This window comes from Betta splendens, chromosome 9 (genome assembly GCF_900634795.4).
Source record: "Betta splendens chromosome 9, fBetSpl5.4, whole genome shotgun sequence".
Classification (NCBI taxonomy): Eukaryota; Metazoa; Chordata; class Actinopteri; order Anabantiformes; family Osphronemidae; genus Betta; species Betta splendens.
In genome coordinates this window covers 10114814-10136559 of record NC_040889.2, presented here as the reverse complement: position 1 = coordinate 10136559, position 21746 = coordinate 10114814, and the positions used below count along the sequence as shown (strand labels likewise).

Sequence of the window (21746 nt, the reverse complement as noted above, 5' to 3'; positions counted from 1 at the left end):
CCAGTCTCTTCCTGTCCCTCACTGTGATGCTGCTGCTCCAGCAGACCACACCGTACAGGATGGCCGATGCATTTTCATTCTTTATTGAACTATGCACATTTGGCTAAGGTGAAGACTTTATAGGAACATACATAAAATTATCTTAAGAGTTCTTCTTGCAAGCAAGTCCAATTAACTGAATGCCCAATTAAATCCAGGCAATCTCATTCATGTGTCTGCTGCTCAGATTACACTGTGCAGGTAAAGAGACACAAAATAACAGCACCTCTTGGTGCACTTCCTTTGTAGAAAGCAAGCACAATTTACTTTTCACACACCCCACAAAGCACTGCTCATTGATGGTCATTCCCACACACAATCCCCTAACTCGCGGTGTACCACACAAAACAGAAGAATAGGAGTGACCCCTAATGATGAACAATTTTTTGATGAGGCTCTTCTTGTTGACATTAGAGACTAATCTTTGCGTTTAGTTACAAAATTTTTATATTTTAATGTTATTTTTAATCACCGAATGCTCTAAAATAAAAATAAAAATTATAAACTCATATTTTAAGCATGCATGTGCTTAATATAAGCATGTTCTTAAAACTTTTAGCTTTATTTTATTATCTTGTTTTATTATCTACAGCACTTGGTGAATATGTTCTTACATAGCCAAGGAAGGGGCTATTTTCAGTTCTATTTTACTGTTTACACATTGTCAGTGAGTATCAGTCATCTACTACTTTTGACTGTTCCAAGTCATCAGTGATTGGCTCAAGTCACTTTGAATGTATTGGTGGCGGGAAAACATGGGCGGGGAAAAATTTGCATAGACCAAACGAGACGCGTCTCGTGACGCGTCTTGACCCAACAAGACGCGTCTCGTGACGCGTCTCGAAAACAACCAAGACGCGTCTCGTGACGCGTCACAACCTGACATGACGCGTCACAACATGACAAAATGCGTTACGAGACGCGTCACAACCTGACAAAACGCGTTTTAAAAACGCCGTTCTAGTGACCCTTGGGGCCCGCCATACCGGGAGGGGCTCGTTCCTCCGTTTACAGCGCTCCTCCCTTCATACGTGGCACAGTCTGCGATTACAGCTCTGCACCGAGGAACCGCTTCAAGCCACGCGTCCACACAATTTTCACAATCGTTACGATAAAGAGATTTAAGTCCTTAAAACTAGGTTTGCAGTGTCCTGTTTTCAGTGTAATTTCCTTAACTCGCAAGTGAATTTATAAGAAATATAAATATAAGAAACTGAGCCTAACAGTACCTTCCTTAATAATGCTTATTTATTATTAATTTAATTATCTTATGGTTTATAGTGATGATTCTGTGTTTTTTTGCAAATAAATAGTAAACTGTTAATCTCCCATGTAGACACTAGATGTCGCTAGAAGAGCGCTACTGACTAAAAGGAACACGGGCGAATCCTCGTCGCCAAATTCACAGTATAGAAGTTGACATTTATTTACAGAACTATTCTCCTTTCTTTGAGTTAAACCAGCTTTATACATTTCATTTATAGCCATTGCAGTGTACAATTGTTAATAGGCATTACAATACATTTTGATTAGAAATGTCTAGTAAGAGCTGTGTACACGTACACGCATTCGTGTCTCGAACATAATATTTTCTGAGCAGACCCTGAACGCGGCATGGCGCAGTGACGTCAGACGCAGCTCCTGCGACGCGGTGACCCTCCAGGTGCTCGCCTTGAGGTGCTTCAGCGAGCTTTTTCGGCGTATCTGCATGAAATGGCCTAAGGTGGCGAACGTAGTCTCCGAGGCCGCCTGTCACCCGGACGCCTGCAATGCCGCGCCGCCGCCCGCAGCCTCTCAGCTGTCACAACGGAGCGGGAAGCGAGTGAAGATGCGGTCGGACGCGGGGGCGACGGATTGACCTGCGTGTTTGTACCGAGTGGGGAACGCTAGCGGGGAGGCTATCCCGGCTAGTCAGCGCGGACGCCCGGCGGCTCGGACACCAGCATTGAGCGACCATGGCCGGGCTCATCAAGAAGCAGATCCTGAAGCATCTCTCCAGGTCAGTGTCGAGCGGGGGACGTTGGCGGACGACGACGAGCGGATTCGGCTGTCAGGCGTTAGCTAGCTACCGCCGAACGCGGGCTTGAGCCAGGTGTCGGATTAGCTCGACTCCCGTGGAATCGTCTCCCCTCGCATCGTCGGCGTCTGTCGAGCTGCCCGCCGCCGCCTCCGAACGTTTTACACCCATTCACTTGACGTGGCTTCTCCGTTAGCCTGCTAGCATCGCGGCTAGCTGTAGAGCGGCTGAATACCGGGGAATTCAGCGACTGTGCGGCAGGTTGAACCGGTTGGGTGAACGGTCGAGATTGTTTAAAATAGCAGTCACGGGCTTCCTCTGGAGGCAAACTATTCATCATTAATCTGTGGATAATCTGAGATAAAGCCGTGGTTTTATTTGCATTTGGGATGACTGGGCAGGCTGAGCACCAGCTGGCGCGAGGGCAATTCAGCCGGGTTTGTTTACACTGGTTTAAATCTACCTGTGTCATCATTTAGACAGACATCCACGTTGCTCCTTAAATAACCACGGCTCTAAGTTCTGCCTCCGTTATTGGTTCTGGACGTGTTCATTGGCACTGCTGGCTGCGCTCGCAGGCTGCTTATTTATTTATCGTGGCCGTCCTGCTGTTATGGACAACATTAGCTCTGTGTGCTTGACGTGCATTATTTATTCTTTTCCGAAAAATCTCAAGGGACGTCTCAATGGGCTGCTTAGTCCAGGGGGGAGCCTCACACCTGCAGCAGCGTTTTCCTACCACCTACTGATGGGTTTCATTTAATAGCAATGAGCGTGTATTCTTCTCTGAGGTCACAGGTGGACAAGGATCGTGTTCTTGGAAAGAAAAGGTTCCTCACGCTGGCAAGAAAATGCCCTCTTTGTGACTAATTTGTGGGTAATGGTGTTTACTTAGTCCCTCACCCTCTCACCTAATACCACTGCCGGGCTTTGCAGCTCACGCCCCATGGTTGGTATGCCCTTCATTGTCCTCCTACTCCAGGCCGTGTGCTGTACATGCCTGTGCATAGTCTCAACAGGATTAGCATCAGCTCTGACACCACTAGAGCAGTAGAAATACCACTTTTTGAGTGGACCTGGCGCTCGGTCCAGTCCTGTGCCGTTTGGTGTAATGATGTCACAGGAGAAGTGCTGGTGTCAGAAGCACTATGCTATCACCTTACATACTCCGCTGTGTGAGTTCTTCTAATTATGCATGCTTGGATAGATATGTCTGCACAGTATCTGCATCTTCCTGCTCCATCAGCAGCAGCCCCCGTTGTGTATTTTAAGTCCGCGCTGGTCTCTTAAGTTATTCATGCCCACTGTAGGTGTTCTCACAAGCACTAGCTGTGTTGTGGGTGTCAACGCGGCAGCTCGCCTTCTATTCTTGCGTTTTGCAGGGGACCCATGTCTGTTTGATTGTGTCTGTGAGCAGGACTAGGCTGTCGGAGCGAGGTGCCACCACATCATTACAGCCCATTGACTTGAGTCTGCGCTGGCGGTTCCTCCTCTGGCCGAGACAAGCGCACTGATGCACGCTCGCCACACATTAAACTAGTTGAAAGGGCCTTTTTGTGACTTCTGGTGTACAAAGACAAACCGGTGCGTATTCTGATCACGTCTGTGATGATGTAATGTTGCTTAAGCTGCTCAGTCATCAAGGTGAGGTTGTCTGGCAGTTGAGTCATGAGAGCGCAATGATTAAGTAATGAGTGTAATGATTAAGCATTACACAGAAGGCTGAACTCGGGTATCCCGTGGTGGCGAGTTGATGACCAGGCAGGATTATTGACGAGACACTGGGACAAACAGAACAAGATGCTGCTTCACACAAACATACACATTTACCCAGACTATCTTTCTTCAGCCTCACACTATTTGCTAAGCAAGATCCATCTTAGGGATAATTCGGGACATAATAGGAGCATTGACATGTTGGATAAATTGTTCCACAAGCTTACTAAATTCAGTGGGGGCTAGTTTAACGAGTCAGTCCTTTGTCAGTGCAGCGTTAGTGCAGTGTTTGGGCTCTTTGTGCCTGACCCTATCCATCCTGCAGTGGCAGTCCGATGCTGCAGCGCAGCGATGAACTCCTCCATCACCAGTGTTACTGCTCACTGCTGGTGGGAAGACGATTACGGCGTGAGTCATGACTGAGTGCCTGTTGTGGGTGTCTCGTTGGTGTGCAGCTATGAAGTATGCGCCTCATGTGTCTCCTTCACACTAAAAAATTCATAAATACTCCACATTGTGGGGCTTTTGCTGCCAATGTGAAGTCCTTTCACTCTGGCAGGCTGTCTCTGTGATTTTGCCAGCATTCTGTCACAACAAAAAGGTAGCACCTATACCCAGACCAGGGGATGGAACTGAGGACTTGACATACAGTATTAAATGTAAAATAATGTTACAGCAACCGGAAGACTAGGAATTAAAATAGCAAAACTCGGTTGCCGAGACCGACTGGTTGCTGTGAGTCACTCTGACCAGCTTTCCTCAGGCTCCTCTTTCTGGCACTGATGTAATCAGGCTGCACCACAAGTGCACTGTCAGAGCAGGAAAAAGCTGGGAACGTCTGCATCTCTGTCCTCAGAGCTCGACTTCAGCTGTGGAAGACTGTAGCCTGCTTTCTCCATTACGGTCAAGGAAAAAGCTGCAAGATCAGCCTGACTATGGCAGACATTTTGGATGACTAACACCGAGCCTGTTATTAAGTCGATTCCAAGTATTTGTCTATTTATAATACATTTATATACTTCTCATTTCCCAATAACAAAGAAAAAACCATGACATGAGCCATGGGTTAAAACCTTCACAGGGATCAGTTTATTGAGTGTTAATGTTTGTCTTTAACAGACAGACGTAGTCACAATCTCTTTATGGTCCTGGACTTGGTCCAGTGACCGCGGCCCTGCTGACTGGAATAATAGCTGGAGTCTAGAGAGGAGACATGAAAGGGAAAGATAAAGGCATGTTAACCTAATACCCTCTGCCTCTTGGTTCTTGGTTCTTGGTTCCTCTTTGGTTCTCACTAATGAGTAGGATCTGTGTGTGTGACATGGATTATTTAGTGTTAGTACCCTTGATATTAAACAGCTGATTAACATAATGTTACCTAATTAATTACATCTTTGGGTTATTGATGTAAGAAGGGGAAAGAAAGCTGGACCTGGCTCAGAGGAGCGAGGGAAGCCAGCTTGTTGACACTCGATCAGCAGCATGAATTAATATTTCACCGTTCATAAGACTGAGCACTACAATAACAACATCCATCGCAGAGTCAGAGTGTGTGTATGCCCGTGTGAGCATGTCTGCATTATATTATTCATGTTTTCTTTGTGTGAGTGTGTTTCCCGTCCTGTTCCCTGCTCCACTGTGCTGACTCTCTTATGTTTATCTACTGCTGATGAATCATTTATAAGGATGTTGAATTAAAGAAGAATCTGACGCCGTCCGTAGAAGGTGTTGTGGCAACAGTGCAGGAATTTGAAATAATTAATTATTTCAAATGTGGAAAGATGACTCACTGGACAAAGGAAAGCATGCAGCTACTGAAGCATCACCATCGCTTTATAAATCGCCCTGTATTTAATGTTGGGACAGTCGGGCCACATGGATGCATCAGATAACCTACTGCCTGGACATCATCCGTCCACACTGTTAGTTGTAAAAGAGATCTTTGATCTGACCCTATTTACAGTCCCATGAGGTAAATGTGTGACAGATTATCTGAGTAACAAGATTAAGTCTACCTGTGTGTTAGAGAGGCGGCCTGCTTGGTAGCTCCCACATTCTATAGTTGGGAATCGTGGCTGTAAATGGGATAAAACCAAAGCACGAACCTGCTGGCACTGTCATTGCATGTTTACAACATATCCAGTGTCATGATGCAGCTGAGGCTGGGCCCCCTCTCCGTCTACACCATGTGAAATCAATGCAGTCTCTGTGTTCAGACATTGGACCGGGCTGAGGAAACGCACAGTTAGTATGTGGCCGCTCCGCTAACTATTAAGCAGGAGGGAGAGCTGAAGACTCGTAGGTCATGGACATAAAGTTTGTGTGTTTAAGTCTGTGTAGTTGAGCCAAAGAGATCAGGCACAAATATATTTTTACATTTGTGTGACAGGTGTTAAAAATATCAGTAGTGGATTATTTTATTCTAAATTGGTGTTTGCACCACCACACGTTCTGTGTCTTCTGTCTAGGTCAGGCAATGCTTTCACCTCGTTCCTGCTTCACAGTCCTCTGTGTATACATTAATAATGAGTGAAACCCCTGTGTGACGTGTGTGTTGCTTTGGAAATGAGCTTTGTTCCACTTCACTACAACCAAAAACCCGACTGTCTGCGTTTTTTTGCTCGACTTCGCCCAGAGCCATTTCTTAAAATACTCCTGAGCCGCTTCTCGTCTGCGCCTCGTAGGTTTGCCAAGAACCTGTCGCCGGACAAGATCAACCTGAGCACGCTGAAGGGCGAGGGCCAGCTCACCAACCTGGAGCTGGATGAGGAGGTCCTGCAGAGCCTGCTGGACCTGCCCACCTGGCTGGCCATCAACCGCGTGGAATGCAACAAGGCCGCAATCAGGGTGAGTGTCACGACACATGCATTTCACATTCTACAGACGGACGGTGTGGTTGGTGTACTGCACTTGGTTCTGGAGCTTGTGGTGGAGAGGCTGAGTGCCGACACACCCTTGTGACTGCACTTTCGTTTGTTCCAAGGTCCACTCGCCACCACTTCCCTCCACGTCATCACTTTCTCTCACTGTAATGTCCTCTCCATCCTGTTAGTTCTTTCTTTGTGATTTCTGCCTGCTCGTGTCCTCCTTTACCATCCTCCTGGCTCGACAGCTGCAGCTTGTCGTATTTACCCAACTTGTTGGCTCTGCCTTCGACGACCTGTGTAACACTGAGGCAGTGTTGCGACAATAAAAACCCAAATGGTTGACGGTAAACGCGTGTGGAGCCTAAGATTTTTGCTGCTGATTCTAAACCTATGGTATCATCTAATGTTGCCTCGCAGGTTTAGTTCAGTTCACTCTTTAAAACTGGTAGAAGCTGAACAGATGTGTATCTTAGTTCCTCATTTTCAAGATCTACATATCTTCCTGTTACATATGAGCGAAGCAGCACTCTCTCAGCCAGACTGACAAACACATAGAAACACAGGAAATAAACTTTACTTTATTGAATGAGCAGGTTAAATAAGCTTCTGACACAGGCCAATGTAATTAGCACTAATTGTTTTTGTGAATGGGGGTGACAGACATAAACTTGCACCCCCTACTGGCACCTTCAAGCATTTGTACAACAGATGCAGGCGTGATAAATTACTTTGGAGACACAAATCCCAGGCACTTTCCCGCTTTTTGACTTATGATGCCTGGAGGAAAACGAGAAAAAAAGCTCTAAGCATTTAATCCTGTTTGCTGTATAATTTGACTTTAATAAACAGGCTGTATTTTGGGGATTAATGGAGCTTTGGACCGGACTGGAACAAAGAAAAAGTCAGTCCAGACCAATCGATTCTTCTCCTTCCTCCTGCGTCTCTTCTGCATTGTGCTGATTTAATTCGGCACAGTTCAGTTGCATTTAATTTGATTTGCATCTCCCATTCACTGGTAATTTCATTGTGGTGAACCGACAGGCCTTTTCCTGTAGGAACCAGAGCGGCTGAGAAACTGAACCGCTGTCCTGTTTTCATTGACAGATCCCATGGACAAAGTTGAAGACTCACCCAATCTCATTGGTAAGTTATACAGATAAATACGCATTTCTTTCATTCACTGTCAAGAACATTCAAGGATTGTATGTACAGATATCATAAGACTAATTAACCAGTTATGCTGCTACAGATGTTACTAATTGTCTGATACAGACGCAGTTCACAAAGTAAAGAGCAGAAACCCGCTGAAGGTGTTGTAGTAATAGCTGTTGTCGTAGATGATCCGCGTGGCGTAGAGCTGCACAAACACGCTGTCTCCGGCCTCCAGCTGCACCACCGCTGCGTTGGTGGCGCTGTCATGGGTCTCGTTGCCTACTGTCCCCCAGGTCGACACCACCCTCTGGCTGTTCTTTATCAGCGATACCATGGAGTTGGACTGACCTACGTTGTTGTTGTACATGGTGTAGCTGAAGTAGTAGACCCCTCTCACCATGGCAGTGAAGATGCCGGTGGCGGGGTTGTAGCCGTTGCCAATGTTGGAGAGGATTCTTTGGTATCTCAGCGGCGTGTCTTGCTCGAACGGACCCATTGAGTTTCCCAGTGCCGCGGAGAAAGCCACGTTAGACGACGCTACGGCGACCGCGTTTGTCAGGCTCTGCAGCTGCTCCTCCTGAGCCTTGTTCACCGTCTGGAGCTGCTCAGCCTGGCGTCTGAACGACGACAAGCTGGCCTCCATTGTGGTCATCCTCTGCATCACGGCGCTGAGGCTTTCCTCCAGCTTGCCCTGCGCCTGTGCCGCAGCTGTCAGCTTCTCCCGCATGGCGGCCACCTCGCTGAGCAGGGCGCAGGTGTCGGGTTGACAGACCGCCAGGCTGGCCCCCGTCCCCAGGTAGCTGTAATTCCCAGCGCACACGCTGCTGGAAACCAACAGCAGCAGGAGGAACGTAGACTCCATCTCTAACACTCCACAAAGTATCGTGTGTGCGTGTGGTCCATAAGCCTGAGCCCTTTATAAATGCGTGGTGTTACACAACATGTTTGATAAGATGTTTTGATTAACAAAATATTGGAGATATTTTAACAATAGATATCAGTGCAGCGAGAAAATAATAGCGGTCCTTATCAGACACTATCATTATTATCAGAACCACATGAAACCAGAGTTTCGTGTGCAAAGAAAGCACAATGGGCGCTATTACTCACTATACCATACAACACAATGGTACCACACCTCCATCGCTAGCAAAGCTTTGACTGTATTATACAACAGTGTGAAAAAAGGGGAGTGTATATGAGCTCATGCTAATATTATGCAAGAAGATGTAAGGGGTTTTATCTTGGATGTATGCATGGGCAGTCTACACGTTTCCATTCCTCACCTGTTACTAGCTGGCAGAATAATAGAAGGCCAAACAAGCTACCGCGACCAAACCCAGTGATTCGAAGTCAGAGTAGCCTCACAATGCATTCTCATGAATGATCAAGTCTGTCGCTTCAGAATACACTGAAAGTGTTCCTGAGATGGGAACTGATGGACAACCTGACACACAGTGTGGTAATGCCTTTGCTTTTGCAGACCCTGGACAAAGTGGTGATGGAGATGAGTACCTGTGATGAACCCCGTCCCCCCAATGGTCCGTCTCCCATAGCAACAGCATCAGGACAAAGGTGAGCTCTGCTCTGACCTTTTTCCTTTGCTCTTCATGTTACATACACACATCGGGAATATGATTTTTATATTTAAATTTTTGATCTCTCTATTGACTTGAATGGATCGTACTTGCTGATATCCCAGCTGTGCTTCCCAACACTGATTAGTCATGTTCCTTTGTACCTGCCTGTTGCTAAGCACTGCTAATCACCTCACCTTTACCTCACTCACTCCACCCATGTCCGCCCTTTTTGTGGTTCGTCTAGTGAATATGGCTTTGCTGAAAAGGTGGTGGAGGGTATTTCCCTGTCTATCAACTCCATCGTCATCAGGATCAGTGCCAAGGCCTTCAACGCCTCATTCGAACTCTCCCAGCTGCAGGTCTACAGTGTCAACACCAGCTGGAGCATCAGCGACCTGCGATTCACTCGCATCCAGGACCCTCAAAGGGGGGAGGTCAGAATGGCCTTATCACTAGCTTGTTTTGTTGTCAGATGTGTTTTTTTACTTTTCTAATTGTCTGTTTGCTCCAGATCCTGACGTTTAAGGAGATAAGCTGGCAGATGATCCGCATCGAGGCCGACGCGATCCAGAGTGCTGAGCATGAGATGCTGAGCGCGCCCATTCGCCTCATCACCAACCAGTCCAAGATTCGAGTCACTCTGAAAAGACGGGTCAGACACACATACATTCTGTGACTCCGTTTATGAAATGCCATTGGCCAGATGTGAAATCAGCAGAAGCAGCAACAAACCACACAGCTGGATTCATGTCGAACCCTCTTCTCTGCCTGACACAGATAAAGGACTGTAATGTTGTGGCCTCCAAGCTGATTCTGGTCCTGGATGACCTGCTCTGGGTGCTGACGGACTCCCAGCTCAAAGCCATGGTGCAGTATGCCAAGTCCCTCAGCGAGGCCATGGAGCGGTCTGCTCAGCAGAGAAAGAGCATGGCCACTGACGACCAGGTACACACCCACCACCATATGGAACAAATGGCCTTGTTTTACTTTCCTTTTACATTTTCCAGTCTACATATTGATTTCTGTTCGCCTTCGCTCAAGCTTGTAAAACTGCTTATCTTCCTCCATCCACTGATGCCATATGCCGTCTGTCTGCCCACGCCGTGTTGTCTCTCACTGCTGCTATTACCGTCTTTCAGTCTCTTAGTTTTCTTGCCATATAAACGTGTACATATATCGCCTACTCAAATTCACACATATCCATGTCCAAGATGACTTCACTGGTGTTGTGTGTTGTGGCCTGACCTGCCATCTGCTGGACAGATGGAGTACTACGTATTAAAGCACTTCTCTTACTGTGGCTCTTGCTGTGTTGCCCAGGCATCGTCGGCACCACCTTCCACCCAGCAGGTGCGGGCCCAGCAAGCGGCCACGGCCGCCGACCAGAACGCGTCCATGGCCAAGCTGTTCAGCGCCTACGACGTGTGCGAGACGTCCCACCATCTCCAGATCACGCACCTCGACCTGCACATCTGTGACGACATCCACGCAAAGGACAAAGGTATCACACGATGCACGCTGCTAATGTAAAATAACACTTCACCAAGCAAGTTGACTTGACTAATCGTCTTTCCCTTGATGTTGCAGCCGTCAATAAAAGGATAATAGGCGGAGCCATGCAGCTGTCCTTTAGCTCCATAACTCTGGATTACTACCCGTTCCACAGAGCAGGTACATGTGCTGCTGTTAGGACAGTAGCACCTTAGTACAGCTGGTGAACTGCCTATGACCGTTGTCCAACTTCCCGATCCCACCAGGTGACAGTTGTGCCCACTGGATGCACTACAGCGAAGCCACCAAGACGAGGGAAGGCTGGGCACGAAACCTGCTCGATGAGTTCAGAACCAACGTCGAGATGTTGAAGAGTGCAGCTCGCGACCAGCAGAGCTCAGCGCCTGCGCACGGCTCCCCACAGCACGGTAAACTAAAACCCCCTAAACATGACGCCGTGCAACTGGTCCTGCTGGTTCAGATGCAGCACCACACTCTGTATGTCATCCCTCTGGGTTTTCTGTTCTCTAGTGTCCCTTAGGGACGATGTGTATGGGCCTCTAGGAAGTCAGGAGATAACAGGAGAAGGAGTAGGGCTTAGGGAAGCACATGAAGGTCTCCTACAGTGGAGCCCACACACACGGCCTCCAGCCCAGTGCTGCTGGTGCCTAGAGCCAGGTACCACGGTTTGTGCGCACGTTCTGGTGCGGTGATGCACACCTTTGCTGCGAGGCACAGCGGCTTCCTGTGGGGAGACCTGAGTGGTCGCTCTGTTTGTCTCTGTTCTGTTACATTCTTATTTCGGATTCTTTCCTTCCTTCTCTCCTTTTTCTTTAGGGAGAATAAACACCTCATCCAGCAGTTCATTTAGTCCTCCTCCCCCCACAAGCCCCAAGACCCAGCTTATGTCCAGCTCCTTTGTTCTCAGAATGGCGGACTTCAGCATTTACCAGGTTGGTACACACGCAGACTTTGATATGCGTATAGTAATTCACATAGACCACAAACATCTTCTAACTAACTTAACTCTTTCTTGAATGTTGCAGGTGTCAACAGCAGACCAGCGTCGCTCCAGCCCCAAAACCATGATCTCCTGTAATAAGAAGTCCTTGTACCTCCCTTCAGAGATGCCAGCTATCCATGTGGAGTTCACAGAGTACTACTTCCCTGATGGAAAAGACTACCCCAGTAAGACAATGTAGTTTTAACACTTAAGCTACTGCACTTGAGCAAAGTAGAATACCATTTAGAAGCATCATTAGTAGGTCATGACGAGTGTAAAGTCTAGCAGTGGCCCCATTATAGATCCAGTGCTCCCATTCATTCAGCAGTGAGAACATCAGACGGGCCATTGATTTTTTGAATTATGCCAAGTACTCTGAATGAGTGATTTCCCAATTAATGCTTGCAACAGATTGCAAATTAATTCAGTCTACCGAAAAAATTACACTCGCTGTTACAGGTTTCTGTCTCCTGTATCAGACTACATCCCCTTGTTGTGGGGAGCCAGAATGTGTCTGGCTTGGACAATCCCACGTGGGGACCTGATTCGCTCCCACCTAACCCCCTGCCCTCCTCTTTTCCAGTCCCTTGTCCCAACTTGTATGCCCAGTTAAATGCCCTGCAGCTGGTCCTGGATCCTCGCAGCCTGGTGTGGATCAACCTCTTTGCCCTCGACCTCAAACAAAGCCTGGAGCAGTTCATGGAGATCTACAAGCTCAACGATTCTCAGAAGCCAGAGGAGCACATTGACATCAAGGTTGACGGGCTCATGCTCAAGGTGAGGCAGACTGAACTGGAGCTGTAAATTGTGGAACGTGTATTCTGATGCAAACACTTATTTTTTGTTTTTACCTCCATTAGTTGGTAATTCCCACGGACCGAGAAGCATCGTGTCCTCCCGACCTTCCACGCTCCATCTCCGTACAGACTTCGGAAATGGTGGCCACTAACACCAGGCACCCTGCGAACTGCACCCGCTCCAACCTTGAGGCCCTTCTGCAGATCTTCGAAGAGGAGCCCTTCTTCGCGTCGTCCTTCTCCTCATTCCCCCGCTCCTCCTCCTCCTTACCCCTCCTGCATCCCGTCTTCCAGCGGCACGCTCACGAACAAGACACCAAGCTCCACGACATCTACCGTGGCCTGGTGGTGCCAACGATGGACACAGACGCCCTCAAGACGCCGGCTGCTACTGACTTTTGGGCGCTGCACTTTGCCCAGTTTTGGGTGGACTATGAAGGCACGCGTGGGGGCAAAGGGCGGCCGCAGCCCTTTGTGGACTCCTTTCCGCTCACCGTGTGGGCTTGCCAGCCAGCAAAGCTTGTCCAGCACCAGGAGAAGCTGAGGGCTGCTGCTGGATTAGGTTTGTCCAGGAGCAGCTCTGCAGAGGCGGTTACACGGCTGCAGAGGAAACGTTTATTAAAGGAGTATTATAGCACAGATGGTGGCGCAACATCATCTCACAGCGGTGACGCAATACCGCCACCCAGTAACGGACTCCATAAACCTCCCTCACTAGACAGTCTGCCTGCCTCCTCCTCTTCTTCTACATCTTCAAGTAAAGATGCAGACGTACATGTGTTGGTGCATGTCCACAAGCCTTTAAGTGCACAAGTATGTTTCTTAATAACATTTTTTCTTTCTTCAAAAAATGTGTTTTCATATTTATCAGACTTTGTTATCTGTGTGTTTGCAGGTGAGTCACCGACAATATGTGTTCCTGATGCATCTCCAACGCAGCATTAAAGCCCTGCAGCAGACCCTGCAGCAGGACCTGGAGGAGATGGGCTCCAAACGAGAACGCAAGGATCTTTCCCAGCATCCCGCAGACGACCAGGGGTTCACTGTCTGCCTCGGCCTCCTGCTGAAAAGCGCAGAGGTCTCGCTACTGCTAAAGCCCGTACCCCAGGCCGAAGGCTCAGGATCTCCTCCAGTGTCTGAGCTCTCGCCCTCAGAGAGCCGAGGAACTCTGGAGCCTGGAAGCGACGCGGGGGAAGGTGTGGAGAAGGCTGAGAAAGGGAAGGACGGGTCTGGATCTGACACGGGGGCAGCCAAGGGCACCTGCACCGTAGATCAGCTGCTGTGTGGGGAAAGTTTAGAGAATGTGGCTACTCAAGGTCCTGCCCCCCTCATCCCCACCTCCACGTCAACACAACATCCTGAGGTAAACCACAAGAATGCTGGAACGTGGAGCTCGGATGAAGGGGGTGGGGAGGCGACGGTGGATGACGAAATGGGACTTGGAGTAGAAGCAAAATCCCACATGAGTGAGCTCCCGTCCGACCGACTCAAAGACAAGGCTGCAGCTGCTAAGATGCCTCAGTCAGTATCCAGGTATTCACTTTGTCATTTAAATCTGAACATTCCTCCTGAATGAGGACAAAATGGTGCTGATTTTAAAGCTCAACAACAAAACACAACACAACGTCTCTATAAAACGTGTTTTAATGTTGTCCTTGTAATCCAGCCTTCACGTGTCATCTCCACTTTTGTGATTAACTGCTACATTTCTCGGCGTGTCAGACAGTGAAATATCATTAGCAGGCAGCGGGGAAGTACATGATGCTGCCAATATAAATTATCCTTCATGCACAATTAGAACAAAATAGCGACACACTTTGATATTACACTGCTCCATCGTCCTGCTAGTGATCCACTGAATTAGGCTAGTCAATGTAATTAGCGTCGGGCTAGTCGGTACAAGCCCGTTTGGGCTAATGGATAATAATTATACACATTAAAAGAATTAAAGATGGGGACAGACAGAAATCAAACTAGTTCAGGACCTTTAGAAAACTCTTCCAGGTACTTAAAGCACATCTCACCTTAATTGTCTAACAAATAATTACTGCATCTTTGATCTTTCTGAAAATGTACATGTATTAGATTGTGCTTGTTGAAGGCATAACGTTTTGAACCGTGGTCTATCAACCTAGTGGTTTTCTTGAGACACCCTCTGTCTAATTTAATGTTTTTCTTCTGGACACAAGAGCTGTTTGAGAGTTCATTGTTCATGCGTCACGTGTCAGGCATCCTGAATGTTGGCAGCCCTTAAGTCTTTCTGTGTGTGTGTGTGTGTACTGTATGTTTTCCATCTACAGCCTGTCAGCGCTTCCTGTCCTGTCTGTTCCTAACTTCACTTCCTTTTCTGCCTCCTGACCTTTGCTTTGACCTGTGCGAGGGGTTTGTGTGTGTTTTCTCTCTATCAAGGAAAGGAAGTTTGTCTGTGGTTTCTGATCTTCTCAGCTCCTCAAACTCCAGCAGATCCACCTCCCTTTATTCCATGTCCAACATGTAAGGCACTGGATCTGTGACTAGCTGTGTTAATGAGTGTGTGTTCTAGTGGTCCCTTGATGAATACAAATCAGTGCAAATGTCTGTGAATCCCCGTGGGCCTGTGTTTGCATGGATGCATGACACACTGTGATGTGTCTGTGAGTATTAGACAAGTTCGTTCTTGTTTTTGCCGTCTGTTGATTCGTGGTGATGGTAGAAACTAAATGGTGGTTTCTTGTTGGTGACTGTCTTTCTTTCTTCTGGCCTTGTGCTCTCAGTCCCCGCTAAGCCTCTTTTGGTTTTGTCTGTCGTGATTTTCCTTCAGATGGTTTCTATTGCTGAATAGCACAGTTGCTTCGTACATGACCTTAAACAGCGCCACACAAAGGAGCGCAGCGATATTTAATTCATGACTTGTGGAGTAAGCTCCGTCAGCTCTCTGAGGTGCAGCGGGCTCTGCTCAGTATCAGCATGAGAACAAAATTCCTCTCAGATCTGGTAAAATAAAAGCAGCAGAGCCATATTTTCTCTCTGAAAGACACACTCGCTTATAGTTAACATATAGACAATCAGTGAGACATTTATTACTCATGGATACAGAAAACGACCCACTGCTGTACATGGTTCCGCACATATTCTTACTACTTCTTCTCTGTGTGTTGTAGTGGTCGTTTGATGCGGGATCGCTCCCAGTCTAGTTTCTCTGTGTCCTATAAGAACATGAAGAAGAGCCCGTCCTTGCAGTCACTGGACAACATTTCCATTGACAGCTATCTGATGGGGGACGGAGACACGTACAGCCTGATGGAGCGAGGTGGCGTATCTAGTCTGCTTGCTGCGGCCAGAAGGGGGCAGCATTGAGCCGACCCACTGTTTCATGGGTGAAATGTTTGTGACTCACGTCTCCCCTGTGCAGATGATGTTTCCATCACGGGCTTCAAGGATGCCGTCAGTGAGCAGAGCGCCACGGAGAGCGCCACCGAGGCCGTGGTCACTCAGCAGCAGGAGGGAGGCGTCTCCCCCGACACCGTCAGCGCCACGTCCCAGAGCATCGACGAGCCCACCAAAGACATAGTGAGATCCAAACCCAAACAAGTACTTTTATGATACAAGGCGACATGAGCTAAACATTCACCTTGTTCTTCTCCTCCAGGTGTCGGTGCTGGTCCTGAAGGTGCAGTCGGTGAGTTTGGCCATGGAGGCGCTCGGTGGGAGCACAGCTGTGGCTCTGGAGGTGGGTCAGGTCACACCCAGCCAGCTGGGCAACGTCAGCCTGAGGCAGTACCTCAGCAACCGCAGCCTGGGTAAGAAACGCATGCGATTCACTGTTCGAAACATGTGGCTTAGAGCGTTTACTAAAACCTGGTTTAATGGCTGTTAGTGATGCTGGGGCTTGTGTGGTACAGTCAGTGTCACTCATGCAGAGTTGGCTGCAGCGACCAGCAGCAGAAGCCAGAACCCTGATGCTCATGGTTTTATAAGCTGCGACGCCGATGCATCGATCTCATAATCCGCACATCGGTGCCGCGTCTCGTTGTTTTGACATTTTTGAGGCTTAATAATAACGGCCTTTAGCTGCAGCTCAGCTGGTTGACCTGAGTGCCACACATTCACCGTGCCATGACTCCCCACAGGTATGGTGTGTTCAGTACCAATGCCTGCACAAAGCAGCCAAGGTAACCGCTGTGTTGACTCACCGTCTGTAAGCTAACGTGCATGCTTGCCTCAGTGTGGCTCCTTACACCCGTGAGTGTGTGTTCCCTGTACATGCAGAGTCTGTGTGTGTGTCTCATTTCCACACCCAGGACTGGTTTGTGTTTGATGCATGCACTGCAGATGCGAGTAGATGTAGCTCGTCGACGCATGACGCGAGGACAGAGAGGAACCGTGAGCGCTGAGGCTAAGTGTTCAGGGTGTCTCCTCCAGCGTCTGTGCTCCATTTAGTGACTAAATGTGACAGCAGTGAGTGAGCGCGCCCATTATTTGCAACATTAGTCCCACAAACCTCGCGTCCACGTTCGATTCGAATCACCTGCCGACTGTTTTAATCCCCAGTCGTCTCGATCTCTCCCGCCCAGTTTAGCCTCTCTCCTCTCCTCCCTGTCGCCCTTCCTCTTTTCCTCCACTGCAGCAGACTTTGCGGTTTCACTCCAGCGATTCGGGCAATGAGAGAAACGGCAGCTTTACCCCTCTCTACCTCTGCTCCTCCTATCTCACAACAGCCACATCTCCCCCCTTCCTCCTCGTTCCCTACACCTTGCCTCCTCAGTCTTCCCTCCAGCTCCACCTCCATCTTTTTACTAATCCTCTGTCATATAATACTCTCTCTCCCTCTCTCCATCGTTCTTTCCCAAGGCCATCTTTTCTCCTTCCTCTCTCTTATCACAGACACTCAGTCCTTGGCTGCTGGCTCCTTCCCTCTCCTCCTCTCTCTCTCTTTTCACTCACTTCCATCTCTGATTTTCCTCCATTTCTTTCCTACGCTTGTAGGAATGATTATCATTTTGTCTGACAGAAACCGACACTGGAGTTTAAGTGTGCTCGTGAACGTCTTTGCTTTGTGATAACCCTCGTCTGACTTTCCTTCAGAGAGCACATACAGGCTGTGACGCACTTCACACAGTCATGAGGAGAAGCTTGTCTTTACTGTACGTGGCCATTGTCATGCCTGCGTGTTGTTTCTGTGCCTGTAATCGTGTGCCTGCTAGCTGAGTAACTATTTGTGTATAACGCCTGTGACCAGAAGGTTTAATTACCTTCTCCTCATCTCTCAGCCTCCACCGTGATCATTCCACGTTCTTCTTTCCCTCTTTTTCTCACTTTTTAGTAAACAAGAGTCGTTTCGCGTCTTGCGGTGCCGGGAGTCAAATTCAGGTCACGCACGGGTGAAACACATCTCACGTTCACAGCTCCTGGCAGCTTAGCTCTGTGGACTCTCTAATTCATAAAAGGGAGGAAAAAAAGTAATTCAGTTGTGAAAACTTGGTGGGAATTTTCTTCTAATCCCCAATCCTCAGAAATAATTAAACGAATGCATAAAAAATCCCGGGGGATCGAACGGAATCTGTCTCCTTCAGCCCACCTTTTCCTTAATTCCTAGTACCTCGTCTTCCTTTTCCAGCTCACTCCCACTCGGCTTCCTCTTCCCTTCATACCCGTCGTTTACACTTGGCCTTAACATGCACCCATCCTCGAAGCAAGTCACTTGCAAAACATTGAGGTTTGAGTTCCCTGTATTGATCCTGATGGTGACCTATCCAAGTCTGTGGTCTTTTGTGACTGAATTGGGTGTATTTTAATATCAGGTGTAGGCTTCACCTCTACAACGACCCAGCTGCTGTAGACCAGTGCTAACCACGGCGTCTGCATCTTCCTCCGCAGCGGGTGGTGGCATCGGCTCTGCGTCCGTCACGGGCCTCCACAGGCCCAGTGTGCGGGCCCGTCTGGAGAGCGGCCCCCGCGCCGCCGCTCACTCCCCCCTGGCGGCGCACAACGGCTTCCTGCAGCTGCGTCTTCACGGGTACGAGGCCAGCTTCCTGATGTCCACGCTGCGCAACCTGGCCCACTTCCTGGAGGACGACACGGCTCCGCTGGTGCTGCCCATGGAGATCAGCATCAGGGACACGTGCATCAACCTAAAGGTGACAGAGAAGTGGTGATTGTTGCCGGTGTATTTTTACCTTCTATCAGTCCAGTTCTGTTCCATTAATAAGTCACATACTCTGCAGCAGCTTCTAAAACAAAGTTATATTTTTTTTTTAGCCGTGGCCTAATTGGAATTTAGAGACACAAAGACCTTTTTGCCTTTTTGGGGCAGGTTTGCTGTGGATAATCTCTCTTCACACATATCAAACTCGTGTTTTCCCAGGATGACGGTCCGCGTGACAGTTCCTCCGAATCAGACTCCTCGCCGATCGCCTTATTCGTGGACAATCTCGTCATACACAGAAGAGACGACGGTGCCTTCTCCATAGGAGGTGACACACACGCACCAGATATTTTCACCTCCACCTCGGCACTGATTCACAGCCATTATATGACCCATCAAAGTCCACACACCCAGAGTCTCATCTGCTTCCTCTTCAGTGGACGGGGCAGCGGAGGTCAAGCCCAGGAGGGAGGCCGTGTTGATGGACAACTCCCTGAGTCCGGTCCCCGAGGCCGCGGGCGGCGTCTGCTGTGTGTCGAACGCTACGCAAACGGAAGCCCCGCCCACCAGCCCTCCTCCGTCTCGCAGGGAAACGGTGAGATGTGAAATACTGTAGAGCTCAACAGCTCCTGCTTCGCTTCCCTCCTACGGATACAAAGATAAATTGCTGAACAACAGAGAGTTTTGACTGATTGTTTGGAGGCTGAGTTGAAAAGGTGCAGTGCCAGTTTTAGGCTTTGCCAGGCTATTTCAATTCCTTGTTTGGCTTTCGTTTGTTTGCAGTGGGAGTCCTATTTATGCAAAGTATCACATTTTCATCTGAAACATTCAGCTCTTTAAGATTAAAACGCCTCCAATCTATATGAGCACACAGGTATTTATTTTTTCCTTTGGAATAAAAAAGCTCATGGCCGTCTGACTGGCTGCATTTACAGTTGCACTCTTTAAACTGAGGCAAACAAAAGCCCTCGCCTCAGGCTAAAGACGAGCAGGACAGGATTCATTTATTCATGCTCTGTACTACCACACACTCATGGTGTGAGTGTCCTGATTTCTGTTTTATTTATATAGTTATAGACTAAACTTACAGTCTGCGCACACGCTGCTCTGTAAACCCACACCTTGTGATTTTGGGAAGGCGGGGGGTGAATTTGCATCATGGGTAAGATCCAATCGTGGATAAAGAAAACGCTCCAGCGTTGCTGCTTTGAATGTTTGAATGCCCAGCAGGTCTGCAGTCTCAGGGTTATTATCCACCCTGAGCTAATTAAACACGTCTAAATGTTACTATGCTCCATCATGATTGGGGAAAAGGTCACGTGACTCAGCCAAAGTGCCTGTCGTTGCTTTTTTTTGTTCTTCTAGATGCTAATGGAGGAGAACGAATGTTTGAAGATGGAGCTGTCCCGAGCGAAGATGGCGCTGGCCGAGGCACAAATGGAGAAGGACTCGCTGCTGCACCGGATGAAGAGCCTCAAGCTCGGCGCCAGCTAGAACCGGCGTCACCGATGGGCGGCGGGCGCGATTGAGAGCGACATCAGCGAGCAAAGGCCCCCGACACGGACTGAGCCGACATGTAATGTTAGACTTTCGAAACCCGGTCCGTGTGAAGACTCTAAATACTCTTTTACGTGCTTGTTTTGTTCTCCGCAGATGAAAAGGGAGAAATGTCATAAAGTGAGCGTGTGTGTGCGCGTGTGTGTGCGCGTGCGTGTGTGTCCAGGCTTGTGCCTACAGTGATTCCATGGTGCAAGTTCAGTAGAATAGTCTCAGATGAGGTATGAAGGAACACTGAATGTCATATCTTCAGAGGAATGTCTCTTTAAAAAAAAAACAGAACCTATTTTGCACTGGACTAAAATTGAACTTGTAATTTAGTGCTTTCACATTCGCGGAGGACGAGACTGATCACACCACCGGCCCTCGGAGCGTGTGGCATCCGTTGCGTACGAATGTGAAGCGTTTTCTACAGACTTTCGACCAGCCGTCGCGTCTCGGTTGAATGTGTTTCGTGTGAGTCTCAGCCAGAGCAAGCGTTTGATGAGTTTCTACTCCCCCCCCCCCTCCAGCGCGGACCCTGACACAGCCCCCATCCTATTTTTCTATGTGTACATAGCTACTCATCATGTGCAGCACTTTTCAAACTGAGGCACTGTAAATACAGCAAACAGGAGTGAGGAGGAAACACTGAGTTGATTTAGAGAAGTAATTTATGGACGCTGCCTTCCCTAAAGCAGGAGGAGGAACATACCGGCACATTAACGCTGCCTGACTTCACCTGTTTGTTAGTGTTTTTTATGTAGACGTCGACCCTTTTTTGCCGGTGAAATCCCCTCGTAGACGCTTTGGCACAGCACAAAAAAGACGAACACTACTCTCTCGGTGCTCGAACGTTCCCTTTTTTTTCGCAAAACGTACAGCGAGAGTGTGAAGACTTTGTGTAATGGAGAGAAACGTTTGTTTCCTCGCCACAACTCTGTCGTTCGACCTGTGAAAATGTGGAGGAAGAAAAAGATGATGTATTTTAACTGTTAACGCTGCTGAAACCATTATTACAATAAAGAGGGAATCCAGTTTGATTCTGCTTCTGCCACCTCACTTGTTTCCTCGGATTTACTCTGTTCACTCCAGCATTTCTTGGTTTGGGATGATGAGCATGTTGATAAAAACCCTGCATTCTGAGTAGTTTGTGAGTTTGTTTGCTGTATAATTTCCTGTGAATGAAGCCCAATGTGTACGTTTGTGCTGCGGTACAGAGTGGAGTGAAGAATAGCTTTAACTGTAAGTGCCCCCTCACTCGGTGAGTTCAAGCGAGCCGAGCCGCCTGCAGAAGAGCGCTTGGACTCTGTGCACATAAATGGTCATGACATTTTACGGCTGGAGGAGAGCGGTGAGTCACAGGAAGGAATTAAGAGAGAGTTCAGCCTGGTTAACGAACGCTCGATGGCATCGGTCTCGGC

General features: G+C 48.3%; 2 protein-coding genes across 7 annotated transcripts; one reads left to right on the top strand and one right to left on the bottom strand.

The window, feature by feature from the left end:
* Positions 1-1648: 1648 nt before the first annotated feature.
* bltp3b (bridge-like lipid transfer protein family member 3B) lies at positions 1649-21384 on the top strand. 6 transcript variants are annotated; one of them, XM_029162110.3, is made up of 25 exons: positions 1649-2038; positions 6457-6619; positions 7744-7782; positions 9275-9366; positions 9616-9805; positions 9883-10023; positions 10149-10316; positions 10692-10872; positions 10959-11042; positions 11129-11290; positions 11394-11540; positions 11700-11815; positions 11909-12050; positions 12449-12642; positions 12726-13475; positions 13558-14195; positions 15072-15155; positions 15803-15951; positions 16054-16211; positions 16291-16441; positions 16772-16813; positions 18519-18778; positions 19006-19114; positions 19224-19381; positions 20152-21384. In XM_029162110.3, exons 1-25 carry the CDS (start codon positions 1995-1997, stop codon positions 20278-20280), a joined length of 4491 nt encoding a protein of 1496 aa, XP_029017943.1. In that variant the 5' UTR covers positions 1649-1994; the 3' UTR covers positions 20281-21384. The 6 variants fall into 6 exon arrangements, with proteins under 6 accessions (XP_029017943.1, XP_029017939.1, XP_029017938.1 ...); XM_029162106.3 differs by lacking the exon at positions 11394-11540 and having other exon boundaries at positions 1650-2038; positions 13558-14183; XM_029162105.3 differs by lacking the exon at positions 11394-11540 and having other exon boundaries at positions 1650-2038.
* Positions 7769-8653, bottom strand: LOC114862129 (complement C1q-like protein 2). The gene has a single exon (XM_029162111.3). It carries the CDS (start codon positions 8651-8653, stop codon positions 7919-7921), a length of 735 nt encoding a protein of 244 aa, XP_029017944.1. The 3' UTR covers positions 7769-7918.
* Positions 21385-21746: the final 362 nt, after the last annotated feature.